Here is a 21,652-nt window from a genome sequence, read left to right as displayed (position 1 = left end):
AATCAGTTAGGTTGGAAAATATCCCTAAGGTCACTGAGTGCAACTGTAAAACTGGCACTGCCAAGTCCCCACTAAACTATATTGGTGTTTTGTATTTTGTATTATCTTCCTACAGATCATTCTGGAAAGCTAAACCATGGTATGCTTTGGGTGTGTTGTTAACAGCAGTAAAAATTTCCCTGGTGGTGCAAAAAATACATCACAAAAATGTACAGAGGGTTAATCTCTGTCTGACTTCTGGTCAGCTGTTTTGGGAGGTGACACCCCCACAAAGTCAACACACAGAGCTGGGATTTTCCAAGTGTGAGCTCAGAACATCTAGGTCAGAACCAGCCTTAGTCCCTTGTCTGTAGAAGCATCATGAATTTAATTAGTTTGAGCATCTCTTGGCACACTGTAACATCCTGAAGCACTGCGTGTCACTGTTAAAAACCTCCTTCTGATGAAGACTACAATGAGAATCTTGTCTTTATTTTTCCCCTCTCTTACACTGGCCTCTTCTAGTAAATGTACCTGCACTGGAGCCTGCAGCATGTCATAACACATTGCTCTTTTTTTGAGTTTAGACAGAAAGTTGTTTCCTTTAATGATAAATAAAAACGCAATTGCTTACTAATAAGATAGCAGCTGTTTTGTTGAGGTCAGGTCAACAGTGTAATTATTTCTAGGTGTTTGAAGTAGTCATGGAAAGCCTTGCAATTCTGCACTTTAGAACAGAGGAGTCCAGACCTGGAATATATTGATTTCCAGTAACAAACAAAATCCTCATTAGTTCTTTTATTAGACAACTGGCCTGGTACTAGGGAAAAGTATGCTCTAACAATATGGCTTCATAAATAGAATACTATGAAAAAAATCTTTAGAGAACAGTTTAATTAATTTTGGCATATATAATTCATTAATATGATTACGATATAGAAGTCATAAAGTAATAACTGTGTGGATCCATAGGAGGCCTGAGAACTCATTCTCTGTGTTTCTTTATAGAAAACTGAAAGTGAAAAATATTTTCTTTTTTGAGTTCTGTTGTGCAGCATATTAGTTTCAGATGGCTATTGTATGCTGGGCACACTAAAATTATGTTGAAAGCCATGTTCAGACTGGCAATCACAGAAATATTTCTGCATTTGAAGAGTCAGGCTGTAGCACTTTTTCTAGTTCTACACCACTGGCATACTCAAATGCAAGTCATGTTTCTCAGTAAAGGAAATCGTATGTGTTACTCATCAAAAACGATGCCTAATTTTCAGTCAGGCAAGAACACAGTTAATACTAGTTTCTAAATCAAAGGCATTCTTTTCATCTGCAGAATTTAAAATAGACTAGTCTCTGCCTGGTTTGCTGTTTTTAATCCAATAGGCCATACCTTTTAGCACAAGATAATGAGAAGAGCTTGCTATTGCAACATTCCTTCAAAGTGAAGAGGATTCAATTAAGCTCTTGAGCAAAAGCATAGGGGCTTTTTCAAACTTCTTTCACTCAGAGTAGGCAATAGCTGGGTGGGTGTATGCAGTGGAATGGTGAAAACTGTAAATTCTGAATGTACAAATTGCTTTGATTTTTTTCTTTCATCTTTATTGATGTCAAATTGAATGCTTCCTTCTGTGGAACAGCATATTGCATGCAAGTGTTATTACTTAAGCAAGCCTTAAAAAATACAGGTGGCCTTGTACTGTAAGACCAGAACTGATTATGTGCTGTGAAATATGTAAGAAAAGGAGATAAAACATCATCAAAAATATCTACCTTGTTTGATGAACATTAAGGAGGAAATAGTGTGTACTATTTCACTTCTTGGCATCAGTCTAGGAAATCATGTTTAGTGTTAATTAAATCTTCTGTAATTTCTTTCATTTGAAAATAGAAGTGTACTAGAAATACTCATTTCTTAGATCTCAGAAATATTATTCCCATTTTCTAACTGAAGGCATTGGTTAGGAGAGCAGCAGAGCTAGATAGAGTGCCAGCAATGCCAACTTCTAGTTCTGTATTCAGCAGACAGAACATGGTCCTGAACTTCAAATTAATCAGTAGATGTGTAAGATGGGACAGATGTAACTCTGCAGCTCCATGCAGGTCCTGAGTTAACTGGCAATGCAAGTGAGCTGATGGGCTTTGCTGTTCAGGGTGATGAGAGTGAGAAACAGGGTCGTTTAGCCATGATGGAGAGCTAAGCTCAAGGAGCTGGGCTGCATTTAGTATGTGAACTGGAGCATGTAGAGTTGTATCAAGTCTATTTTGCTGTCTAGAGAGAAAAATTTGGTTAATTTACATTGCTTCCACAGGTTTTCAGACACATAAAGTAGCACTTAATTCTGGTCCAACCCTGCTCCTCCTGTTTTACTTGTAGCATGGAGGTGAGATGATCAGATGTTACAATGCTGAGAGGTTTCGAAAATCCTGTATTTTCATTCCTAAATCCTGATAAATTTATGATGGTTTTATGTATGTTGTAAGTTCTTCTAAGAAAGGACTTTTCCTTACCAAATATTCAGAATATATGGTGCTCTAATCCTGACTGAAGGCACAAGACACTACTCTGGAACAAACAATAACCAGTCTATCATGTTTTTATTGCACTGGTTTAATAAATGGAATTATTTTCTTACTCCATCAATTGACTGTTTATCCATCTTTAATATTCACTGTTCTGATTTATATCTTTTGCATGTCATTTCAAAGGTTATGAGGACAGTCTTGTTTTAATTAATTTACTTGAATTAGAAATTACAACTTTTCATGTAACTGTGTTGTCTTGCTATAGATGATCCTAGTCTTTTCATCTATTTTTTTTTGTGTCATATGTCCTAATTTCCTATTAGAAATATGTTAATCTTTTTTTCACTCTGCTTCTGAGTGTGTTGTAAGTGACTAATAATTTAAGATCTATTATTAGAGCTCACCACACTGTTAGTCAATGTCACATTGTAATTTAAGGCTACATGAAACTATCTTAAGAAGCTGTGAAAAGTTGTAAGTCATAACCACATTGATGTTCCAGCCATTTGTAAAGAATTATTTACTTGAATAACTGCTATTATTTAGAAAAGGTACTAAGAACAGTCTACAAGTGACATTTAATTTAAATCATGGAAACACAGAATGGTTTGGGTTGGACGGGACCATATGACCACCTTGTTCAACCCTCTGCCATGGGCAGGGATACTTTCCACTAGACCAGGTTGCTCCAAGCCCCATCCAACCTGGCTTTGAACACTGCCAAGGATGGGGCATCCACAAATTCTCTAGTGCCTCACCACCCTCATGAAGAAGAATTTTTTCTTAATATCCATTTCAAAAACCCAAGCTATATTAACAAAACATCTTATGTCTCCATAATTTCTTGCAATTTTCTGCAAATTATATTGGTTTTAAGTAATACCTTGTCATATCATCAAATCCCTGAATGACATTTATAAGCTGGTAAGCTACAATTTGGGTTTACAACCATGGCCTTTGTGTTTCCAGAATACAGGGAATAGCAATTCTTAAGTCCATTAATGATTTTTTGATTTTCTTTGGATGTTTATTTTCACTTTAACTTTTCCATTAATGAAAAGAATTTTTTTTTTTTTTTGCATATGTTATCTGATGTCTCTGAAATTTTTCAGGTTAATTGCACAGATCCATGATGAACTGTTGTTTGAAGTAGAAGATTCTCAGATCCAGGAATTCTCAGGTAAATACAATCTGTCTTGCTCTTTTCCTTCCACTTATTTTTTACTCTCTATAACCTCTGATTTCTCAGAGAATAAAGAACTAATGAAGCGAGAAGAAGCACATTGATTCTCACAATTAAGAAAATGTATACTAAGCAGATTTTTCTGAATTTTTTTCCACCACTGGCTCTTATGTAGATAAAATGTGATATTCTCATTTGGAATTCATTACCATGGTTATTTGTATTTAGTTTTTTTATCGAGATTTCATCATCCACTGTGTGAATCCTGTAAAAGTAAATAATATTTCCTCCAAGGTTTTAGGAGGAAATTAACCAGTTTGAAGTACTTTAGATTAGGGGCTGTTACATAAAGAAGTATTTAATGCTTCATGTAAGATTATACCATACTGTAATTTCTAAGTTAGTTTACTGCTTTTTTATATTAAGAAACCTTTATGATGACATTCTCAAGGTTAAGGTTAATAAAAGTTCATGCCTATGTTTCTATCCTCCAAACATTTTCCCTAAGTCAGAGTTTGTCTCAGCATCTGGTACAAATTTAACAAGCAAGTGAGACCACATAGCAGACTGTTTGGTCTCTTCTCCAGTAAGTAGTGGATTTATTCCTGTAGGCACCAAGTGTTTATTCTCAAACTTTGGTCTAGTTTTAAGCTCAACAATATGTTTGGCTAAACCAATTACCATCATGTTACAAATATTTTAAATGAACAATTACGAGAAGTATCTTCCATTATAGCAGAAGCATTTAATAAAAAATTAATTTCACGTTCCCGTGCTGCGTTCATTTGAACAGTGCAATTTGCTATATTAGTCTCATTTCATCATTGATCCCTCTTGTGAGTATTCGTTCAAAATGAGAACATTAAAACTCTATCTAATCTAAACAAACTACCTGGGAAATATTTCAGCTCAATATATTCAGGGCATTGTAATGAATTAAGTTAATATGTTAACATTTGACCCCTATATACAGGACTTAAAATCTGATTTAAATTTAAAAAGACATGATACAATTCATTGGAGATTGCAATATCTGTTCAGAGAAGGCAATGCCTAGAAGTGACAGAGTTTCAGAATTAGGAAGTGTAGTGTATTGAAAGACATCTGTAGGACAGCATAGAAGGATTTTTATTATCTTATTTTGCATCAATTTGGATAAAGTATAGAGCTAATATTATACCCAAAAGATAAAAATGATTCATGGTTGATTATACATATAGAAAATCATAGATTGTGCCCTCATCAGGTCTCCATTACTACTCTGAATTTGTAGCAAATTCAGAAAAATCAATACTTTTCAAGTATAACAGAAAAAACTTCTAGCTATCATATGAATAATGGTAATACATTATCCCACTATGGAAACATGATGACTGGAGGCTTTTTTCTGAAAATGCAAAAGGAGCATAATTCTAATACTCAAATTTAGAGTACACACTGCACAGTAATTAGTTTGCTGATCTTCAGGTCTAGCTGCAGGGTGCAGAACAAACCCTGTAAACTCCTTGTTGTGCTTCAAAGTTATCACCCTATAACTGAAGTTACTAAGATGACATTTAGAAAATGGACCTGGGCAGTCTAGAGGTCTGAGATACCTTGAAAATTGTCATTGCACTTAGCATAGGCTGCTAAACTTGAGTGTTCAAGATGCAAGTTTGTTTCATTCTGCTGATTGAAGATTGAGTTTTCAATTTGTCTCTACTTTGCCATAAGAATCAAAGGAAAAAAGAAAATTCAGCATTACAGGAACTTTCAGATATACTCCCGTCAGAACAGAAGAGTAGTAACTTGTCTTATTCTTAACACAAAAGACCAGCCTGAGACATTGATTTCCTTCCTCTTTATTCGTCACTGGGAGAACCTTACTTGGAGTGCAGGATCTGGTTCTGGTTCATCTCCCCAGTACAAGACTGAAGCAAGTGCAACAAAGAGTGACAAAGGTGATGAAGGGACTGCAGCATCTGTTCAGTGAATGCAGGCTGAGAGACCTAGGACTGTTCAGCCTGGAGAAGAGAAGGCTTAGGGGAATCCTACTAATGTATATATCTTAAGGGAGTGGGCATAGAGGGAGTGGTGGTGCCCAGTGACAGGACCAGAGGCAATGGGCACAAACTGAAACAAAAAAGATTCCCTCTGAAGACCAAGGAACATTGTTTCACTCTGAGGGTGACTGAGCACTGGTGCAAGTTGCTCTGAGAGGCTGTGGAGTCTCCATCCTTGAAGATTTAAAAAAGCTGTCTGGACAAGGTCCTGGGCAACAAGCCCGAGGTGATCCCCCTGAGCAGCTGGGCTGGACCAGGTAATGTCCAAAGGTTTCAACCTCCCTGACTCTGCATTTTCCAAATATTCTTGCTACTGGTGGAAGAGCTAATCCAAGGTGTCTTAAAATGGTCCGAAGCTGGCAATTCTTCAGTCATTAGTGAGGATTTCATTTGATCTGAATAGGCAGAAAAGGACCTATCTGCACTGGCATCTCACTTCCAGTCAGAAGTACTGCTGAAGCAGATCTCTCGATTGTCCCAGACCATGGTCTGAATGGTTTCAGTTCACATCACAGAGCAGCCTGAGAACAGTTGACCTAGATTCCTTTTAGATGAAACTAAATAGGAACACTTTTTTTCTCCTAATCTTTTCCAATTATTTCAGGAGCTGAAATACCTAAGTGAGGTAACAGATTCGGTATCTGAACATTAAACCAAAGTAGTGTCAGTAGGATGTGTGCTCCTAATTCACTTAAGTGCTTTGAAAGTCCAAAAATGGTTTTCATCTCTTTACCTGAAGTTCTTTCACCCTTTAAAAAAATCCCTACTCTTCTTACTTTTATTTGGCAATATTCTTTAGCTGTCAGCTTTGTCTTTACATATCTAATGAGCTTTTGTCCATTCAGAACCTTTAAATTACAGAATCTGCTGACTTGCAGTTTCCAGCCTGAAGTTTAATGATCCAGAGAGAAATCTCAGTTGTACAGTCACAACGCTCAGTAAAGGGAAAGACGTGGACTTGAAGCTAAAGAGCAGTGTTTGAGGGTTTTAATGGATTACACTTCAGTGCTGTGTTATTCTATTGCATTTAATGTGATCCAAGAAGTACTGGCCTACTATTCAGCATGTTTGCATTCTGATTCCAGTCATGTTTCTGATCTACTTTTCAGGAAAGCAACAACAAATATATGTCTCCTTTTTCTTGTTTGTAGAATGGACATGAAACTTAAAACATTTTTAAGATTTATAAATGAAGAACATAAAGGTAGATAGCACTTTTTCATTAGATCATAGTGCAAGATATAAGCCTTCTCAGCAGCATTTCCTTGATGAAAGAGTCTCTTTTGAATTGCTTCACAACATTAAAATGTCTTTTTTGCTTCTAAGACTCTTCTGAAAGGTGGCTGAAAATTGCCACAAGGAATCATAATACTGGCAATTTCTTTAGTCTTGCTTAGGACTTCATATGCTCCAATGAGAATTTTCAGGACTTTTCACTATACAGAAATACCATTTTTAGTGCATCTAATAATGCACAGATGATTTGCAATCTTTTGAGTCTAATAAGAAAAGAGGCAAGCAAAGAAGTGTTCTTTTTTTCTAGATCTACTTCTGCACAAAGTACTGCATGAGGTGGGTCATTACAAGGTCTTAACTATTTTGAAAGAATACCTTTTTCAAAAAGAATTTATCGCCCACAGTCTTATAGTATACATATGGCTCACTCTAAATGGACAAGGCAGAACATCATTTATTTATAACAAAGTTTTTACTGCCCAAGCTTTGACACACTTTGAAATACAATGAAGCACATACTACTCTGAATGGTGCAATTTTCATCAAAGATATGGCATATTATCTCCCTCAATTCTCTGTTTAGGGCAAGAACATGACAGCAAAAGAGCTTTTTAAAATCCTAATTTCCTATTAGAGGGTGCTTGGGAAGTTTAAATCAAAACATTTGGCAGAAATTCTTTTGGCTTGGGCAGAAGACTCTCAGCTTTACCATCAATAATCTGCCTGGTTTCTGGCCAGCTTGCCTGTCTGGCTTCCTCACATCTTGAACACTCCAGCAGCCCAGGAAGCAGAAAGGCAGATGATATTGTGGGAATGCCAAAAACTGCATTCTTGAATCTGAGAAGGCTCAGCATCTCCACATCCTGAAGTCTGTGTAATCAGGTAGACAGTCTGTCCCCAGATCAGACTGTGAGTCTGTGTAGAGACTCTGGATGAGTATTTAGGAATGGCAGAACCCAATCTTTTATTCTGTAGGGACTGTTTCCTCACACTGGTGCTCCATGCTATGTTTGAAATACAAACCCTTGGATTATGTTGAATGCATTACAGCTAAAAGGGAGAATACACTTCGTGGTGAAGAAAAGCAAAAAAAAAAATTTTTTACAGTACAAGGATACCTGTAGTTACAACTGTAGAATCTGGCTTCTAATGTGTGTTCCATAAATAGCTGGTGGGTTTGAAAGGTGAACTTTGCCAGTGCCAATTACTGTGGATTCTTCCATGCCTGTCTGCTTGATTGCATGCATTAGTGATAATTAAATGAAAGATACTTGGTACTTGAAATAACATCTTTTTGTAGAAATATATGTATTCCAGTGCTTTGTGTTCAATATCACAGTACATTAGAGTAATTTTAAAGGGTTTTTTTAGAACTCATTTATAATTATACAGTATTGATAGAATTAAAGAATTTCTGCATCTGTTCTTATTTTTGGTACATGTATAATGTAGAGTTTGAAGCAATTTTTCTAATATTTTACCAGGTATAAAATATTTCAGCTAAAGTACTTGCCTTAAATTTAAGAACACTGAAACAACCAGTCAAAAAAATTTAAATCTATTTCTGTTGGTATTATGATCTCTTGCTACCTAAAGAGCAGTACCTTAGACCTTTTTTAAACATCTGCCAATACACATTTTTGTCTCACATACAAATTACATGAAATTTCACTTTATTCTGCTACAATTTTATGCTTACTGGGTACTGAGACAGCTGTATAAAAATGTACACATGTTCCAAAGGGGACTGCTGTAACAGAAGAACAAAAGAATGAACTGGTCATCACAAGTTACTGACATTTTCCGCCCTCTGAGCTGCCGTTTTCTAACTTGAAAAACACTGGTGCGTAAACAAAAGATGCCTCTAGATAGCTTTCAATTTGCAAAAATCCCTGTTCCATAGATCATATGTCTGGCCAGCTTTGACATGTTTCTAGAGTCATAATTTCATAGGTGAGTGGGCTTGAAAAATGTCTTCAGTTCGATAGAGACAAATAAGCTTTTGTTCCAGAGCAGGCATGCATGTCTTATCTTTGTTCCTATTCACAGCACTTTCAATAAGCATATTTATTCTGGTCAGTATCAAGAAAATCTACGTTAAAACCTATGTTAAAATTTCAGTTCCTCTATAGTCTTTTAACTTTCCCGTCACCATTTTTTTATACATGATATTTTAGTGTGTGTACTTAACACTTACAAAGCATTTCAAGATGAGTATAATGAACAACTCTCTTAATTGCTGACTATGAGTTTTGAGAGATAACTTGCAAAGATTGGGAGAACAGCATTTTACAGATGCCATTGCAGTATATGGCTGGCTGTAAAGGAACATTTTAAAATTAATAATTTATGTGCCCCAGATATACTAGATTCTTGACTGAACAGAAATAATCATTATCTCTCCAAAGTCTCTAGCCTAAATCTTAGAAAAGAAGCAAAAAATTGAGTGGTAGAGACAGATCTATTTAAACAGTTTTTTTTGTGCCTACACTCTAAAATGTATATGAGGTAAAGAAGATAGAGTTGTGTATGTCTGATTATTTATTCTGAGCTTTGAGAAAAGGGGAAATTTTCAAGGAGATTTGAGAAAGTAGTGGGAGAATCGGATATTATGTACATGGGACTAAAGGGGACCTTTCCTGTGATTACATACCCCCATGCCATATGGTCTCTTTTATAATTTATCATCTTCATATGAAAAATTACTCCCACTAAGGACTGTTTCAGAATTTTGTCTCTCCAAAATCTAGAACTTAATATTTCCAGCCTAAATGTATTCAGCCATTATACCTATTTATTTTTGTGCAAAGACTGTAATGCAGTTTAAATGCTTCCTTCTTCACTGTTTACAATCTTAGCAGACCACTGAACAGGAATGGCAGTTCAGCTGCTTTTTCTTGATATTTACAAAGGAGTGGTTTCAAAAGGCTGAAATGCAGTCACAACAACTTCAGATTGCTTGAAATCAATGGCTTTACTAAACTCTGGATAGAGAAGTCAGTGTGACATGAGGAAGAGAACAGGGAGTGAACTGAAAGAAGAAAATGAAGCAAATCCATGGAGAGGTTTTTAATGGTTGTCAAAGTGAATGAGGAACCATTGGGTTTGTTCACTGATGTGGCCACTTTAATCTTAAAAGTGCATTTTAAAATTAAGAGTATTTAAGAATACAACAGAATTCTGATTGTGCCAGATGCCTTAGAGCGAAAAGTGTGTGAACCAACAGAGAAAGCTGTTGCAGTCATTGCTGCCATCATGAATCCCCTTTTGGGAATAACAGCTAAATAGGACAGAACTAGTGAAATTCTAGAGAAGTTGGGGAAAGCTGATCTAACTCAGTGCATAGGCAGGCAGCAGCCTTTGTCATATCACTCACATATTTCAGCCCAGGAAGTGATGCTGCTGACTCATGCTCCATCTTTTACTGTCTGTTGGAATAATTTTGTCAAGAAGACCTATTACTCTCATTGCCCAAATGCTCTATTGCTGTTTATTCATCTAACAACAAAAAAATGGTAAGCTGACAGACTTGAGTGTGCCCTTCATAAGTGTCTGGTGGAACACCAGAGCAGAGTGATTCTGCATGAGAAGTGCAGAACTCAGGTGTTATTCTCTCAAAAGTTTTGTGTAGTCATAGCTTGGAAAAAGTGTTTGCCCAGGACTGACTGGCAACACACTGAGCCTTCTGAAGACATCCCACCTGTTTGGGATGCCCCAGCATCTGCTGCATTGCTGACCTCCTGGAGCTGACAGCTTGTTGAAATTCAGAGTGGGCTTCTCAAGACAGAGGCAGTATGACACTCCTCTATTAATAGCCATGTTGACTTGGACTGGTTTACAAATGAGTAATTATTTAGGCCAGCAATTCTCCTTTCCCAATCTGTGGATTGCAGTGTTTCTGTGCTCAAAAAATGTTGCTCTGTCCCACACTGGACCATGAACTACCTCAAATCTAGCATGAACCAAGTCTACAGGTGTAGCTGTACATAGATGTGTCAACAAATGTCTTTGTTTCCTCAGCTTTGGCACTTGATCTGCTGACATTTTGAGTTACTGCATAATATGGATTTCATGGAAAAGCTTGTGACAGCTCATTAGCACAAAGATCTGAGTGAGCAAGCATGGTCTGAGCATGGTTCAGGCAGAAGCTGGTTATCCTCATCATCATTATCAGGCCAGCCTCAGTGTCAGTGACATGACACAAAACATTACAGACTGCTCTTCATTGCTGACATCATTAGAAAAGGTTTTGGCAGCCAGAGCAACAATATCCACAGCTTCTTAGAGTTCTTGTTCCTCCTTTGCCTCTAACCTCAGCTGCCAAAGAACTGTGATGTGCAGTGAGGGATAACTACAAAGGAAGCTGCTCAGTAATCATGTGGGTTTTACCGACTTGTATCACAGACCTTGCTCTTTCTCAGGTCTGTGAGGCACAAGAAGACAACATTCATTTTTTAGTCATCCATCCTGTCAGGGCAGTGCAAGTTCTGGGGCCACTTAGTATTCCTATTTCCTACTGTATGACAGTAGGAATATAATTCCTACTTCACTTTCACTAGCCAAAAATCTCTTCCTTTTAAAAAGCTGTTGATCCATTGAATCTCCCTTTGATTTTTATTAGAACAGTATGTGTTGAAGCAGCAATCTTTGTCAAGCAAAACACTAATTAGCAGGACCAGTGATGCCAAATCTGATCCCAAATGATTGATTTGGAATAATTATAGATGCATTTGCAGAGTAATAGTGAGCATGGTGTTGTGGCATGATGAGTTGTTAAGTTACATGAATTATACTGAAGTTTAATTGTTTAGAGTCCTGATAGCTCCACTATCCCACAGGGATGATTTTAAAAACAATTTGGCTCTGATCTTTTTACTTTGAAGAGTAAAATATTTTTAAAAGTTCAGATTCTTGTGGGCTTTTTTCCAGCTTTTTTGAAGTGAGTTTTATGGCTGCATAAGAAAATTAAAATATGTAAACTGTCATCAAACAGATAGTTATGAGTAGTGAAGTTGAAAACTGAGCACTTGCACATGCTCTATATACCTTTATATGAAATGTAGTAGTGCTGTATGTACTTCTTTATATATGAGATATTTAAATTAAAAATTTCTCCAAGTTTCCCCTAAAATTCAATTTTAAAAAAGAAGTTAAACAGTTCACAAGAGATAAAATATCACTTTAAAATAATCTGAAAAAGTTCTAAATGGTTATTTTTTAATGCAGAAATGCAGGTATTATATAACAGAATATAAAAAATGATTATTTAATATATGTGTGTATATGTAACAATTCTAACATGGAAAATAAAACTGTAGGTTTTCAAACTTACCTTACAGCACTGGTAAAAAGAACAATGGAGTCCCTGCAGCAAACTACAGCCTTGGAAGTGCCACTGAAGGTAGGGACAATTTTGAATTTCCATTTCTTTCTCAGGCATACTTAGCTTTGTACATCATCATCATCTTAGGAATCTAGAAACAACTATTTTGCTTTTCACTTCAATTGTTTCATTTTCATATTTGCTGTAATTGCTTTTTCAAATTACTATAAAAGCTCCAAAGGAAAATAACTGAAAGAAAGTATACTCCCTTTTGGAAAGAGAGATTGCCATAGCAATGCATATGGTAATTTAAAAATCTATTTCATTCATTGCCATGAAACTTCTGTTGGGTTGTGGTAGAGTGAGAAATATGTCCCTTTAATAGGCTTTCTAGATGTGCCAGGCATTCGTTACTGCTGAAAAAATATTGCAAAATATCTTTCTTCAGTAATTTTCACTTAGAAAATGGGTCTATTTAACATTTCTGTGTGGATGCCTAACACACAAAGCAGACAAAATCACTGGTCATTGCTAGAGGTAGAGGATATAATCTACTAGACCAACATCTGTAAAAAGTGGGTAGATAACTACACAGCTATCTACATATTGGACTGAATTGTAATTATGTTATAAAAGAATTATGTTTTTCTCTCTACAAGACTGGTACCCTACTGGAAGGGAATTATGTTTTTCTCTCTACAAAACTGGTACCCTAGAGTAGGTACTGTAGCCTACTGCCCAGCTTTTGTTGCTTGTTAAAAGACTAAAGCTCCTGGGAATCCCTAAACTTCAGTGAGCAACAGCCCAAGGGTTTCCATTTTCCTGACAAATGGAGTACTTGGTGTTGCCAGATCACTTACTCAGCAGTAATACCCAACAAAATTCAGGGACAGAAACAGCTTTATTCTAATTATTTCAGAAATGGTGGCAGCATTCAGACTTGCACTAATGGAAACAGTTGAAAAAGAAAACGACTTGATAATTTGTCTTGTATTTCTTCCTGCAGACCTTCTATATCTACTGTAGCATTCCAGCCACTTTGTGAGGCTTTTTTTGGAGGTCTTGCAGTTACAAGACCCTTTATGGCTCCTTAGGGGGCCCATCCTTGCGTCAAAAATTGAGAAAGGATAATGAAGGGTATCCAAGATCTAAATTACTCTTTCTGCTTCCCATACTGATTCCCCCCGGCACTGTTCACTTAACCCTTGTAAGATTTTACCTTCCTGCTTATTAAATATGGTCCAGTGAGACCTTTTGGCCACACTGGGATTATAAATTTCTTTCACTAATACTCCTCAGCTTTGAAAACTGCATTTCTGTAGGTTGCTTACATTGTACACCTGTGTTTGCCTTTCTTCTTTTATTACAAATTCCTTTGGGAAGAAAAAAAAAAAAGCTGGAGTGTTTTTCAAGGTATATTACACTATTTTTTTAATTACTGTATTAGATACCTGGCATTCATGCTGCTATAAGGTTCTTAAAAATAATCAAATATGGTATTATTGGTGGCATATAAAGCAAATAGCAACACTGTAGTCCTTTATGGATAGTTTGAGAAGACTTTTTGGTGCCTTTTTCAGAGGTAGCAACATTCATACTTTGTCTGAAGCAGTCATGGTCATGAAATAAATATGAGCACTCTACCAGGTTTCTAAGAAAGACAAATGTTTACATGGTTACCAAGAGTGTTCATAGTTACAGGGGTAGAATATCATTTTAGTGTTAAATTTTTCAGACTAACCATGAAGTGGCAGGTTTCAGTGTCCCATGGACAAATGGGACATACCTTGTTATTCACATCTGTCTAAGGTGTTTTACTGTCACACACTGACAAATCCATCTCAATGCATTAAACAGATGGATTCAGTGTGCCATTCCCATGAGAACAGTAATTCTCCATTAAACACCAACTATACCTTAATAGGTGAAAAGAAACACATTCTTGGACAATAAGTAATTCTCTGGGACTTTCAAAGATTAGGACTTTTTAGTAGGCAGTAGAAATATTTGGAGATACACATTTCATTACCCTTGTTTGGTCTCCTTTTCCTAATCAAATTACTGTAGGAGTCTTGACATACTTTTGCTCGTGCAGCACGTTAGACTACATCCATCATTAAAGTACTTCACCTTCCTCTGAAGCCTCAAAAAGAGATCAATGACAGAGGCCAGATAGAAAACATAAAATTTTATCTCAGAGAAGAAATTGAGAGTGATGTTTAAAAAAAAGTGGTTTTTTGTTCATGTTGTTTACCCTTCTATATAGTAGGAAAATGTCTTTTAGGATTAGAGATGTTAAAGATGAAAAGATTTTTGTGAAATGCTCTTGCTCTCCTTCAGCAGACTTACTTCAGATAAATATGTCTTATGTGCTTGGTTAATATGAATATTTTTTTAATATGGAGACAAAATGTCACTAAAGTAGAGCACACATACAGTCTTAATGGGGAGAGATCTCATTTTCTTCTTTGAGGTAAAGGATGCTTTATCTTTGAAGTAGGTTTTTTTTTTTTTTTTTTTTTCCCCACAAATATAGTCCATGCTAATGAGGCAGCTTTCATGTCAACAAATCTACTGTGTACAAGAGCACCAGAAACTGCAAAACAAACTGAACTTAAACCAAAACAACAATAAAAATACCCCAGAATTTGAAAATGGAGGGTAAAAACCCCCTAATATCTTTACTCATTGCTGACAAAGTTGCTGATGATAAACATCAAAATCATCATTTGTAGCTCTTTTAAAAGCATAAGATGAATTTTGCTTTAGTGTGTTCTTTGCAATTCAGTAATGTGTATTTGCAATTTGAAAGGTAAAGGTTAGTTGAAATTGTTAAGGTACATTTATCAGAATTGTAGCAATAATTGAGTATTATTAGAAATGAAGAACATTTCATATTGGATAGGCATGTAATCTAGAGCAGTATCAACATCCAAAGGGAAAAGCAAAAATAGTAATCTTGCTGTATGTGATGTGTTTATTTGTTTAATTTTTTTCCCTGACAGGTTCCCTTGAAAGTGATTCTCACCACTGGGAAATCATGGGGGTGTATGACAGAATTGCAGGAGATGTAAAGCAGTCATTGGGGATGTTATTCAGTACCCGAACACCTCATTGGCCTGTGCTGATTCCTCGCTGAATCACTAGGCAACAGCGCTGCTGGATCTTTCATAAGCACCTAATACTCTGCATGTGAATTTTTTTACTTCATTTTGTCTGTAGCCCTAGGCAACAGCAGTGAGATAAAACTGGTTTTTACCAGTTCATTGTGTTTCCTTTAGCCAAGGTATCCAGCGGGGAGCTGCTTTTGTTCACAGCTAAATTACTACATGTAAGAAATGAAACAAGACAGTGTTAACCCTTTGGGGGCATCACAAATATATTTGAGTTACACAGATGTTTAGACTTTAATGTTAAAGATTCTGTGAAGTGCTTGTGCAAAAATACTTACAAGCTGGCAGTATTTGTACTGTCAGATACTTAACTGTTGTGTTCAGCTTATTTTGTATTTTGTGAGTAGAATGTAGCTGCTTGGTGTTCATCACATATTAAATGTCCCATTCCTCAGACTTAAAAAAAGAGTTAATGAACTTAATTTTTATCTAGAATTTTGTAGCAAAACAGTTAAACAAAACCAGAAGCCTTAAATGTATTAAAAATAAGGAGATTGTTGTCCATTCAGTTAATTTCAAACTGAGTTCACACAGTAGCCTTAGTACTCTTTAGACAAATTATTAGTTTTGCCTAATCTATTATTTTTATTACTAATATAAGGATAAATATTTTTTAGATAAATTTTAGGATTCAGTCTTGTCCTTTTTAGGATTCAGGCTTTTACTTCAATGTTTGGATTTTTTATTAATAATTTGGTTTTGTGTAAAGTTTATTCTTCAAATGAGATTTGTTTCATAACATTACTGTTTTACAAATTCTGTCTCTGTGCTTGTGAAATATGAAATTGTCCTTGAAGTCTACTAATTATTCAGAAGTTGAAGTCAAGCACAAAACTTTTAAGAGTTGTTCAGTGTGTTTCAGCATTAGACATCAAATTATCACAGTAATACAATTTAAATTCTAGAACTGTATGATTGTAAAGACTTTGCAGCATTTTTAATTTGGATAATTAAATAATTTTACTTTGCACTTAAAGCCATTAAACTATTAAACATTGTTTTCTTATGTTGCTTATTAATCATACATAAGCTGTCAGCTGACGTGAGTCAGTAGTTTCTAAAAATTGATTCTTATAAAACTGGCATTGATCATGTAAGCAAAGTAAGAACCTTCTGCATATTAATTTGGGTCAGCTTTTTGGCAGGGGGATCCAGGCTGCATGGCTGTGACACCATGCACAGTCCTGTGAGCAGGGGCCCTGATCCCACCTCTCCAGCACTGAGGAGGCTGCCCAAGTTTTTTTCTGCTTTTTGCTATTTCAAGCCCTCTGTGTTTGCAATGGCATTGAATAAGTGTGAAATGTTCTACTGTCTCATCTCTTTCACTCCTCTTGAGGATCTCCTGGCTTTGGAGAGGCTCTTGGAGGCCTCCACTAACTAAGCCCTGTTTCTCTATGGCTACATTGCTAACCTTCCTACTATATGGAGGAAATAATAATTACTTGGTATTCCCAGCTGATTTTCACCTTGTGTATTTTTCTTAGATGTATACTTTATGATTAGGTGGATGGTGTGTTTTTTCAAGCCTCAAACAGCACTAGGAAAACCCTTCAGCCTAACAAAACCCCAAAACACGATTAAGAACAAAAAGAACCTCAATCCACTTGTGTGAATTGACATCTGTTCAAATATGAAGCTACAGAAATGCAGAGGTCACCACACAAATTTTCAAACACAGCCCTTCACAAAAGACTGTCCAGTTGCAGTTCCCCAGATGTGCATTTTGTATAGGTTTTCATACAAGCAGGCAAAGTTAATATTTTATTGTCCTTGTGTCACAGTTTCTTTATGGTTTTAAATTCCCACAGAATCAGCTAAAAGAAGGAAGAAGGCCAAGCAGTAAAGCACCACTTTATCATGTGTCCAAGAGCTCTTTCTGTGTACACTGGTGTGAGGGCAAAAGGTAAACTGGCAAAATTTTGGAGGATTGTTGCTGACCAAGTCTTGAGAGTTGGTGAAGTTTGTGTTCTCCCAACTTGCAGGATGCATACCATGAACTTGGGATATCATTCCAGTGCTCCAGATTCTCGAGTAAAGAAACTGAGAAGCTTTTTCCACTTGAGAAAGAATAGTATTTGCAATTCATTTCCCAGTGACATGTCCCAACATTCACGTCTCAATTTCCAGAGGACAAGGCATCAGTATTACCACGCTTGTGTGCTGATCTATGTATAATCATAAAATCTGGGCAGTGCAGTTTTTCCAATCCTTAGTCGAGGTCTGAATCTAAAGAGCCATTATAGGAAGCAAGGCCAGTCCTGACCACAGATTTCCTCCCAAATAAATATAGATGAAAATATTCAGTGTTTGATGACAGCCTTGAATTCCTTTGGGTGGCACAATAATTTCACACCACAGAACTCAAGACTCTTATCATAATAAATAATCACCTTGTCAGGTTATTTTGGTTCTGCATGAAAGGGTCTTTAAAACATGGTTATGCTCAAGCAGGAACAATCATAAGAGCTCTTTTCCTTCCTTAAAGCTCTCAATTTGATCTTTAAATGATTCCCTTTTCCTCACAACCTATAAAGAGGTACTGGGAGAGCAAGAAACAAAAACTTCTGTTTGAATTGCAGAACCCTACCCTGATCAATGAGCATGAGAAATCACAGCATAGATGGGCAGAGGGAAAGAGCTGGTTGTACTTAGTTTCAGATATACTTCGTGAGCAGGAGTTTCATTAATTGATTCTCTGAACACAGTTATAACACTCTCTTGAACTGATTTCTGTCTGGATTTAATTTCAAGTGTGTCTTTGATGGCCTGAATCTTCCTTTAGATCATCTGTAAATCTCTTTGTTTGCCATGTGAAGTAGTGAAGGAAGAGGACTATTTAAAAATACTTTAACTCGATGTATGTGGGAAATGGAACAGCTCAGCTGTTTACTGGTGTTTGCATGAGGTGGCATGGCCACTACTTCCCTGTTCACAAGTCTTGTAATGTCCACAGGCAACTGTGGGACAGCAAGACTCTGATCTTCAGTGCTGGTCCAGCTTGATAATAACCACAGCTCAAACACTGGCCTCAGATTTTATGAGACCAAGACATTTTAAACATGGAGAGAGAGAAAAAAGGTGTGAGTTTTTGAAAAGTAAGAGTAGATTAAAATTTGAATCACCCAGATCACCCAGGACATAGTTTTGTTCATGTTAATGATTTAAAAAAAGCCCTTAAAAAAAACTAATTTCATTTTTTGGGAGTCAACAAAACCTGTTCCTCTCATTTCTTGTTAAAATCTGATTTAAGAAGGAGGCCAAAGAACGGGCTCAAGGTTGTATGATAGTTTCTTGATATATTTCCTCAGTGGCCTGAAACATCTTTTCTTGCTTCACCATTAGAAGACCAGACTGAACACATCCCTGAGTAGCCTCTTTTTGACCTCATAGCTCACCCTACTTTGAGCAAGTGGTTGGACTGGAGATTCCATCCAACCTGAATTTTGATCCTATGTCATTCCTCAGTTAGACAACAGCAATCGCCTGGGTGGAAGACAAACCGGAAATTCCCTTCAAACATTCTGCTGCACCACATGAAGGATATAGCGCCATTCCAGAAGAAGCCCCAGAACTGTTTTGGGATTTGCCTTCCCACCTGTGTTGCTTCATTCTGTGCCAGCATTTACTGTATTCCCTGGCTCACAGGCTCACTTTTGGCTGGCATACTTCCTTTTGGTATTAGCACATTGTCAGAAACATTCAGGGAGTGGAAAGGAATCGTTTCCTCTGCCATTCTGCAATGGTTTTAGTAGAGTGTGTATCCTGGGTTTAAAATAAGTTTCAATTGTGCCCTGTCTTTGCCTTGCTGGGGAACATCCCCAGCCTAATAATCAGCTCATCCCTTCTGGAGATAACAGCCAGACTGTTGCCACCAATCTGCTAGTTCTCTTGAGAGATATTTGAAGTGCACTTCTACCACCTGTTTCTAGAAGTCCCTTTTTTTGTTATCAAGCATGTTATTACCAACTCTAAGTCCAGGCAATTTTTTATGCTGTCTGCTTGTGTTTTGAATTGTGGAGGTCCAGCTTCCAGCCAATGTTTGCACATTTTTTGTGGACTTTTCCATGTCACCTTCTCCCTGCAAGGTTAATTAGTTGGACAATTTTTAGCCTCTTGCTTCCTCAACTTTTGCTTCTTACACTGACAATTTTCCTCCCACTTCATAGATACGGTTATTATTTGTTGTAAAAGTCTCACTATTAGTTGTCCACAAGTTAAAAAAAATCACTTATATTTTTACCTCTAATCTTTGTGCCCTCAGTTCACTCCTCTCTGCCATTTATCCACTTATGGCATTTTGCAGATTGTTCTATGGCTAACTATATTTTTACTGTAGTTGTTCATTTCATGATCAATTTTTCCAGGATATCAAAAATTGACTGTAGAAATTCTCTGGTTTCCTCTCTCTCCTCTTCCCCCACGGTTTTGGCAGCTTCATCTGCTGTGCACACTGAATTTCTCACATCTAATTATTCAAAAGTGTCATGCATCAGATTACAATCCCATTTTCCAATTTGTGTGTTAAACAGAGTACTGTAGTCACAGGCTCCTGAGAATCAACCTCCATCCTCCCTATGAGTGGCTGCTGCCTGCTACATTGCCTTTCTCTACAGAATTGGCTGAGACAAAATTAAATATCTCCCTGGGTTACTTGGCCTCTTTGCACTGATCCATTAGTCCACATCCAGCTGAGTCCAGAAATTAGTTAATTGCTGATTTATCCTAAATGTTTTATTGGTATCTGGTTAGGTGAAGAAGAAAGGGTCCTCAGGACTTCTGCCAGAATTTTTTTCCCTCTCTTTTTAACACTAAGCTATGTCCCAGAGCTGGTTCAGGTTTATGATTGACTCCAAACTGCATGTGAAAGACACCTATAAGAACTTCATTTCTTCACAATGAATAAATTCTACAGCAGTTTGAAAGCTGAGCCACCCTACTTGCCTGCCAGGAATCCCCATCTCTGTTTATCTTCCCATCCATTCACTTGAACCGTGATGTTAAATTAAATAAGCTTCCCAGGGAGGTTTTCCTTTAAATATAATGAGCTTTTGTAACATATGAGCTGGGAGAAGTCAACAGCTTCCCTTGGGGCCTCTGTGGGTCTCAGATGAGGTTAAAAAGGTGTTGTAAATGTTGGGCTTTAGTCAAACTCTCTGGCTGCTTCTGATACTATGGCTTGTGATATATTTGATTTTTCTTCTGGAGCTCAATTTTTTTAGTCCTTTCACTTCTTCTCATGCTTGACCTAAAATTTAACCTTCTGCTGGCATTATTCATATCCTTTAACACCTTGCATTCCCTGGAAATCAGGTTAATAAAAACCTCCTTAATTCATCCTACACCTCCAGTCTGGGCAGACATTTATCATTGCACAACAAACCAAATATTTTTCTGACAATTAATTATATATTTCTTTCCGGGGAAGGTCTTGAATCCTGTTTATATTGCTTTTGTAGAATTGAAATCTTGCTTTAAATCCTTCTGGCCAACAGGTTTATAACTCAAAAGGATTTTGACACAACAGAATAATAGTATAAGATGAATATAAAGAAGTGAGGATAAATGCAAAGCTTCACACAAAAGCAAAACCAGTTAGCTACCCAAATGTAGGCAACATATTTCCTAAAATGTAGGGAACAGCTAGTTAGTTATCAATTTCATGAAAGGACCTAGGGATCTGAAGGTGTTTTAGAATGATCAAAAGTGTTATAACAAATCCCTTCACTCACTTCAGCCCCAGCAAGGTCTCAGTTGAATGCCCTGCCCAGTTTTCAGAAGTGTGTTTCAAGAAATAGATGGAGCAACAGGAATCCACAGGAGACCAACAAGAGTGATCAGAGCTATAGACAATACCACCTGTAAGGAAAGGCTGCAAGAATTTAAGTCATTTAACCTTGAGAAAACTGAGGAGAAATCTGAAAAGATTCACCCAGTATGAAATGGGCTGCCATAAAGGTGGCTTCATAGGTCCCCTGGAGATAGAATGGGAAGAGAGGGGCTTAAATTTCAGCAAGGTATAACTAGGGAAGATGTTAAACAAGTCTTTAAAAAGAATGCTAGTGATCACTGAACATTTGAATGGACTTGAATAGAGCTTGTTGGTGTCACACAGCATTTTTAGGAACAGGTATACACTCAGCATAGCACAAAATGCTTAGGACTTGTCCCTTATTTGCCAGTCCTCTGAATATCCAAG

At 36.8% G+C, this 21,652-nt stretch overlaps 1 protein-coding gene across 1 annotated transcript in view; it reads left to right on the top strand.

Annotated features, from left to right (window-relative positions):
- POLN (DNA polymerase nu) overlaps window positions 1-15,357 on the top strand; it is an 88,282-nt gene extending 72,925 nt beyond the window's left edge. The window contains exons 22-24 of the mRNA XM_066316798.1: window positions 3,612-3,679; window positions 12,300-12,361; window positions 15,289-15,357. Of these exons, the coding sequence (XP_066172895.1) occupies window positions 3,612-3,679; window positions 12,300-12,361; window positions 15,289-15,357 (199 nt within the window). The remainder of the gene's footprint in view (window positions 1-3,611; window positions 3,680-12,299; window positions 12,362-15,288) is intronic.
- Window positions 15,358-21,652: the final 6,295 nt, after the last annotated feature.

This window comes from Sylvia atricapilla, chromosome 4 (assembly GCF_009819655.1).
Source record: "Sylvia atricapilla isolate bSylAtr1 chromosome 4, bSylAtr1.pri, whole genome shotgun sequence".
NCBI lineage: Eukaryota > Metazoa > Chordata > Aves > Passeriformes > Sylviidae > Sylvia > Sylvia atricapilla.
The sequence above is the reverse complement of the archived record's forward strand: the minus strand, read 5'-3'. Positions and strand labels throughout refer to the sequence as shown.